This window comes from Bidens hawaiensis, unplaced genomic scaffold (genome assembly GCF_021521415.1).
Source record: "Bidens hawaiensis isolate Kalapana, Puna unplaced genomic scaffold, B.hawaiensis_p1.1 tig00020589_1, whole genome shotgun sequence".
Classification (NCBI taxonomy): Eukaryota; Viridiplantae; Streptophyta; class Magnoliopsida; order Asterales; family Asteraceae; genus Bidens; species Bidens hawaiensis.
Genome location: NW_027493151.1, coordinates 34,546 through 42,658, shown reverse-complemented (window position 1 = coordinate 42,658; position 8,113 = coordinate 34,546). Strand labels below are relative to the sequence as shown.

The following is an 8,113-nucleotide window of genomic DNA, read 5'->3' as shown; positions in this document are numbered from 1 at the left end:
GTAAAATTTATTGATGTAAACCGACTTGTTTTGTAAATCGAAACCTTTGATATAATAAAAATGATGGATTTTATGTTACAGTATTGTTTTACACTTGTTGGGTCTTGAAAACATTCATTTCGGTCTTTAAAACGCTTAAAACGAACTACAGGGACCAAAACTGTCATTTTTGAAAAATGAAAATATCAAATTTTGCACCCATAGCGTAGCGCGACCAGACAGCAAGTACTTGGGAGCGTAGCGCGACCAGACTGCAGATCAGCAACTCGTTTTTAGTCATTTTTATGCATGCATGTGACCAAAACACCCCATTTTCATGCAAGACCCTTTATGCTTTACCATTTCAACTTACCCTATATATACACCACCCTTTCCATCCATTAATCTTTGCTACAACTCCAAATTCTCTCTCAAATTCAAAGATTTTAAGGTTATTTTCATTGTGTTCTTGAAGGTTTGACCTCTAAAAGTCAAACTGAGTTTTCTCTTTAATTCTAACTTGTTCATCTAACATTACTAACTCTTGAATATGGTGATACAACATATATACAATACACACCCCTTGTTTCCTTTATTAGTTACTTCACCGACTCCGGTTGGTTAAGTTTCGAATGTCATAATGTAAGGCTTCATGGAGGACTTCGTGTTCTTGATATATATATACACACACATAATTTATTATACATATCATTTATGCCTAACTTCTGCTCATTTTAGTTTGTTGGGCACATTTACAAGTCTTGGGTATGTGGAATCCGTCTATGAACTCATTGTGAGATGGAAACCGAACCAAACCGAACTTTTGTTAAAAAGACTTGTTGTTGACCTTTTTAGTTGTAGAACTTAAATATTTTCATTTGTACATTTTTATACAAGATCTATGATATATTGGTATGTAGAATCCATCTATGAACTTGTTGTGAGATGAAAACCGAACCAATCCGACTTTTACTCGCTTAAGACACACAAGTGTGTTTTTAGCTATCAAGACTTGTATATTTATTTAAAAATAGTTTACAAACTAATTTTAATTATTATCTTAAGTACTTGGAATTGTTGGATCCAACTTGATCTCATAACATAGTTTGGACCGACAAAACCGAACACCCGCTTAACGTGCGTTGTTAGTTCTAAACAATATATCTACATACTCGATTAAGTGTTATTATATTTTAATGAGTTATCTCATGACAATTAATATTTTGGAAAGTTGACTTTGGGTTTGACCATTTGTCAAGACCCGAACCGACAACCCGAACACTCGTTAAAAATCCGTTTTAGTATCTTTGTCCAAAGGAACTTGCATTTTAGCATTTTTCCCACCTTATTACTTAACATTGGTTAAGTAAATATTAAGGTTAGATACTTTAACCCGGTTTTGAGCAAACTCACATTTTTAAAGGGTTATTATTATATACTTTAACCCGGTTTTGAGCAAACTCACATTTTTAAAGGGTTATTATTATAAATTCTTAAATAGTTACATTTTAAACCTTGAACTTTAAATTGTTTACTTTTTGCAACAATTATTTTATTTAAAGATCTTCAAGGCAACCCTTCTAAATCCAAGACTTCTTTTATTTTAGGCTTCATACGTTAACTCGTCTTTCCGGCAAACCTCCAAATAATCAATCTTTCAAGTTTATTTCTTGAACGTGAGTAACTTCATACCCCGTTTTCTATCTTTTGTTTTGGGGGTGACATTTCATCTTATCTAAACTAAATGTTTTATACTTGGATCTTAAACCACAAACGTTGTTGTATACTTTACTTAGATACTTGCTCGATTTGGTGTTCTATGCTTATATGTCTATGTGTTTATCGCTTTCGGTTGGTTGAATCTATAAATCCTAGACTACTTGGCATCCCCTTGTAGCAAGGTGTCGTTAACGTAATGCAATTAACGATAATCTATTAAATCCTAGACTATTTGGCATCCCCTTATGGCTAGGTGGCGCCAACGTAATTCTATTAGCGATTGTCAATTTATCCAAGTTGTTGCTTTTATTTATTGTTTCGTATACTAGTTTGTGGATCTTTCTTATTATATACTATTGTTACTCAAACTTATGAATTGCTCACCAACCTTTGTGTTGACAAACTTTATTTTATGAAATGTTACATGTTTGCATAATGGTTGATTTGAAGCTTGTGGAGAAAACGAATGTCAAGACCTTTAAGTTATTAGCAAAAACGAACAATATTTGATTTGCTATGTTTTGTTATATTTTGTTGTATTTGGCTTATGAATATTTGGTTATGTGGCATTTTCGATGTTGTGAAATGAAATTAGTTTGTTAAATATTGTCGCTATAAATAGTGTCATGCGCTTATGAGCAATCGTTGCATCCCGTCATGTTCCGCCGCCTTTGGTCGGGGTGTGACATGATGTAATATACCAAAATTTTCCTAGTTCTGAACCGCTAGATCGGAACCGTATTATTGTATTTTGGGTCCAGTTTCGGTTCTTAAATTTGGGTGAAAACGGTTCCTGATTCGGTTCTTGTTAGAACCGGCGGTTCCAGTTACAGAACCGCTAGATACGTGTTATGTTTAAACATTGAAGATTATATTTAAAATCCTATAATTTATTAGGCTTTCCAGCTTTCATGTACTAGCGACCATCCACGTTTTCACTTTCCCGATTATATACAATTCCCTAACGATAATCATCTTCCACTTCCCTAAATCTGTTTTGAGATATAATTGTTTTCTGTAATATTTTGAGTCATTCTAATATATTCTAAATCTCTTCTATTAAAATATAATATGTTGATATGATAATGTTTTATTTTTCAGATTGTTGCTTGTTTTTTTCACTTTCTAATAGTTTATATTTAAATCTTTAACTGAAAACTGGTTCCGACAAGAACTGCTTACACAAGAACCGTTTAACTCGGTTCTGAACCGGACCGAAACCGTTAAAATATGGTCCGGTTCCGGTTCTTATATTTAGCATTTAATGGTTCCGGTTCGGTTCCATTTTGGTTCGGTTCGGTTCTGAATTGTTACACATCCCTAACCAAAATAATTAAATAAAAAAGACGTTAACTAAGTCTAAGTGTTCATCAAGAAAAAACATGGTAACAGATCAAATAACCGAATTGACAGGTTAATCGACTTAACTGAATCCTAGTTCAAACAAATGTTAAATTATTACTTATATTAAAACAAACTTTCATTTTCTTGAGTAAGTCAAACTTATCATAAATCAAACGAAAGAGGCTGCTTTTTATTCAACAACCCCCTTTAAAAAGAATGGTTGTCTTGATTAAGTCAAAACTTATTCTTAATTGTTTGAGTAACAGTATCGTCAGAAAACCTAATCTCCATTTACTCTAACTCTCTAACTACCATCATTTATGATTGAGCAAAAACTGAAATTAATCATAAACAAAACAAAATTGTTCGGTTATGGTTAAGTAAATTTGATTAACCAACCATTCAATTATGGTTATGGTTAATCTGTCTTTGTTAAACCACTTTTACCGAAACCGAACTAAAACTTGTATGTTTGTGTTTCTCTTTTCATATTTTATGCATCTATTTCCAACTTTGAACACATTGGTTTATAACCGAGCTTGGAACACCATAACCAAACTTAAAACAGACTTATTTTAGCTTCAAAACTTCATAAGTGATAAGTGAGCTTGAAACAACATAACCAAACCATAAAACTGAAACAAAAAGGGGGAAAAATACAATAAACAATTACCCAAAATTAACCGAAACTGACCATTAACCGCCCTATGATTAACCGACCACTCGTTTATGGTTATGATTAACCTTCTAGTTTACATGTGCATTTTATAAATGTATAACCAATGTTGTTGAAACCGGACCGGACCGGCCGGTCGAACCGGTCCGACCGGGATTCGGTCCACCGACCGGTCCGGTTCACATAGTTCGCTCGGCTGTCAGGGAACCGGCCGGTCCGAACCGGTTCGGCCGGTCAGACCGGAAAACCGGACCGGTTGAACCGGTTTTTTAAAGAAAAAAATATTTCTTTTGAAAAAATCATTTTTTTAAGCTTGATCTGTCATTTTTGACTAAATTTGTTTGGCCGGTTTAACCGGTTGAACCGGTAACCCGGTAAGCCTTCTGGTTCGGTGTCCAGTTCGGTTATGAAAACATTACGTATAACACAAAAGGTGAACATGCATTAACCTTCTTTGCAATTAACTCATACATTAAAAAAAATTGATTTATTATTTTATTCTCCAACTTCAACATTATATGTTTACATAAATAATAAAAAATTATTTTGTATTATTATATCCTCCAATTTCAACATTATATGTTTACATAAATAATAATATTATCATGGACGTTGATAGTGTGCTTGGGTGCATTAAGTCTTTCCCTAAAGGGACTTCGTGTGGGCGGGACGGTTTGCGAGCCCAACACATTTTAGATGCGTTGTGCGGAGAGGGGTCTCCGATTGCGGATGGTTTGCTCAAGGCTATCTCTGCGGTGGTTAATTTATTTTTGGGGGGAAGGTGTCCTAAGGTGTTGGCAGAGTTTGTTGCGTCTGCCCCACTTACGCCGTTGCTTAAACCGGACAATGGGATTAGACCTATTGCCGTTGGGGCCATTTGGAGGAGGTTGGTCTCTAAGGTGGCTATGAGGGGTGTCGGGAAGGAGATGGTTAAATACCTCGGTGACTTTCAATTTGGGGTGGGAGTCCCCAGTGGGGCAGAGGCCGTGCTTCATAGCGCGAACAGGTTTCTAAATCAGTTTCATTCGGATGGGTCATTGGCTATGCTTACTGTTGATTTCTCCAATGCCTTCAACTTAGTAGATAGGACGACCCTTCTACATGAGGTTCGGAGTCGATGTCCTTCCATTTCTCTTTGGGTGGATTTTTTATATGGGCAGTCGGCTAGGTTAAATGTGGGTGATACTTTCATTAAATCCACCACTGGGGTTCAACAGGGGGACCCTCTTGGGCCTCTCCTTTTTGCCTTAGCTTTGCACCCACTTGTTCACCAAATCAGAGATCGGTGCAAGCTTCTCTTTCATGCTTGGTACTTGGATGACGGCACGATTATCGGGGATACTAGAGAGGTAGCCAAAGCATTAGATATTATCAGGTCTGAGGGGCCTCGTTTGGGTCTTGAATTAAACGTTAAGAAAACAGAGTTATTTTGGCCAACATGCAATGGGGTGAAGGCACAGGAGGGGTTGTTCCCTTGCGGGATTGGAAGGCCGGTGCTTGGCGTGAAACTCCTTGGTGGTGCTGTAAGCCAGGATGCGGGGTTTATCAGTAGTTTGGCTATGAAAAGGGCATCTAGTGCTGTGGAACTGATGAGCTGTCTCCCAAGACTTCGGGATCCTCAATGCGAGCTTCTTTTGCTTCGCTCATGTATGGGAGTCGCCAAGCTTTTGTTCGGTTTGAGAACATGCCAACCTATGTATGTGGGGGAAGCTGTTTCTATATTTGACAATGGTCTTCGAAGGGCGATTGAGGACATCGTGATTTGTGGAGGTCCGTTCTTTGGGGATCTCCAATGGAGGTTGGCGTCACTTCCGATCCGTTATGGGGGGTTGGGTCTCTGTTCGGCCGAGGATGTATCTACATATGCTTTTGTGGCTTCGAGAGCACAGTCGTGGTGTTTGCAAGATCATATTCTTCGGGGTTGTGATATTTATGGGTTGGACTCCGATTATGGGTGTGCGATGGATCGTTTACGTACTTCACTTCCAGATTTTGATCTTAGCGGGTTCTCTAATAAGGACACCGCCCCCCCTAAAGCCCAACATGTTGTGGCGAGTGCCTTATTTAGTGGAATCGTCAAGAGTTTACATCTATCCCCTCGCCAAAAGGCGGTGTTTGAATGCCTTCGGGCTCCTCGGGCTCAGGATTTTCTAACGGCTATCCCCATTGAAGGATTAGGCCAACGTATGTCGGGTTTGGAGTATCGGGCTATCCTTAAGTACCGGTTAATGATCCCTATGTTCCCGACGGATGAACCTTGCCCAATTTGTCGCAAGGTCTGTTTGGATTCTTTTGGTGACCATGCGGTGCATTGCAAAGAATTGCCTGGCTTTAAATACAGACATGATCTGGTTAGGGATGTTCTGTGTGATGTTCTTAAACGGGCAGGATTTCTGCTAAAAAGGAGGCCCCTGTTAACTTTCACACGGATCCTATTGAAGGGAGATATACTTTACGACCAGCTGATATTCTTGTGTTCGGGTGGGCAGGGGGGAAACACGCCTGTGTGGATCTTACAGGAGTGTCTCCTCTTGTTGGGCTCAGGGACCGTGGGTTTGTTGTGGGTCAGGCTGCGTTGAAGGCTGAATCGGGCAAAGTTGTTAAACACGAGAAAGCTTGTTTAGATAATCAACATGTCTTTCTACCATTTGCCTTTGATACATTTGGTTTTCTGGCTCCAGAGGCTGTGAAATTTTTGAGTAGGGTTCAGCGCGTCGTACACGGAACCTCTTCAGCTTCTAGGTCTCAAAGCTTCGTTTTTAGCAGGATTGACTTTGCTGTTCAAAAGGGGGTTGCGGCGCAGCTTGTTGCCCGTTTGCCTGCCACTTTATTGTAATCGTTTTATAGTAAATTATATAAAACTTTGATTATTTAAAAATATATATATATATATATATATATATATATTATCATTATTCACAAAAGTAAACTCTATGAACTAGCATGAGACCCCTTATTATTATAAGATCTAATCCACCTCCCACCACCGCCGTTGACTAGTTGACTTACCACCACCGTCCACCATGGACCCCACCGCCTCCGCCGGCGACCACCACCACCTCCGCAACCTCTCCGACATCCAATCCCGACTCGCCACCGTCCGCCGCTTCCTCTCCGACTCACTAACCCACAACACCACCATACCAAACCCTAACATGCAAATCATCTCCGGCGAGATCGCCACCGCCATATCCGACGTAATTAGCACCGCCACCAGCTTAATCACCTCAAACCAACCTCCCAAACCAAAAACCTCCAATTTCCCACCACTAATTTCAAATCTAGGGTTTCAAAACCCTAAAATTGAATCACACGAAAACGAAATTGAACAAATTGGGGATGAAATTGAAGACGAAACGGACGTAATCGAGATTGACGCGGTTGAATTATTGGCTGAACATTTACATTTTTGTGATTATTGTGGTAAGGGTTTCAAACGAGATGCTAACTTGCGCATGCATATGCGTGCGCACGGTAACAAATTCAAAACCCTTGAAGCGTTATCGAAGCCGGAGAGGTTAACGAGTGGTATCGAGTCACCGGGTGTCAAACGGACGCGGTTTTCGTGTCCGTTTGACGGGTGCGGTAGAAACAAGAAACATAAAAAGTTTAGGCCTTTAAAGTCTATAATATGTGTCAAGAATCATTTTAAACGAACCCATTGTCCGAAAATGTATTCGTGTGACCGGTGTGATAAAAAAAGGTTTTCGGTGCTTGCGGATTTGAAGTCTCATTTGAAGCATTGTGGGGAGGCGAAATGGAAGTGTTCGTGCGGGACTAGTTTTTCGAGGAAAGATAAGTTGTTCGGGCATATGGCGTTGTTTGAAGGGCATATGCCTGCGGTGGCGGTGGCGGGTGATGGGAAAGGGAAAGGGGTGGTGGTGACGTCGAAGGTGGTGGAGAATGTGGGTTGGGTTGATAATGGTAATGATAACGACGGGTTGTTCGATGGATTGGGTTCGATCGATGATGATTTTAACTTGCAGGATATGCTTGCAGATGGTTCTTATGGTTGGAATTTGTAGACTTTGAGTTAAGGTACATATATATAATATATGTGACATATATTATGATGTATTAGTATTGTGATATTTGAATTTTATCTGTGTAAGTTTGAATAAAGTTAGTTTTTTTATGATGCTTTTTTTTACCTATGCACTCTGTTAATTTGATATATATGTTATCTATGTTGGTTTATGAATACAGGATGAGTTTTATAGTTTTATACCTGTATTTTGAATCATTTACTGTTTCTAAATTAATTCGAACTTTAGGTTTTCAGATAATCTAAGAAGTTAATGCGGAAATATATCGGATATCGATTAAGAACTGATATTTGAGATATTGGTTACCACGATGATATAGAAAGTAGTATGCTCTAAATTCGGGAGTCAA

General features: G+C 38.8%; 1 protein-coding gene across 1 annotated transcript; it reads left to right on the top strand.

Moving 5' to 3' along the window:
• Positions 1–6,676: 6,676 nt before the first annotated feature.
• Positions 6,677–7,905, top strand: LOC143561168 (zinc finger protein GAI-ASSOCIATED FACTOR 1-like). The gene has a single exon (XM_077049295.1). The coding sequence runs from the start codon at positions 6,742–6,744 to the stop codon at positions 7,741–7,743; it is 1,002 nt and encodes a 333-aa protein (XP_076905410.1). The 5' UTR covers positions 6,677–6,741; the 3' UTR covers positions 7,744–7,905.
• Positions 7,906–8,113: the final 208 nt, after the last annotated feature.

What these genes read in the sequence shown, in the direction of transcription:
- LOC143561168 (XM_077049295.1), top strand. Translation starts at nt 6,742, where the DNA reads ATGGACCCCACCGCCTCCGCCGGCGACCACCACCACCTCCGCAACCTC.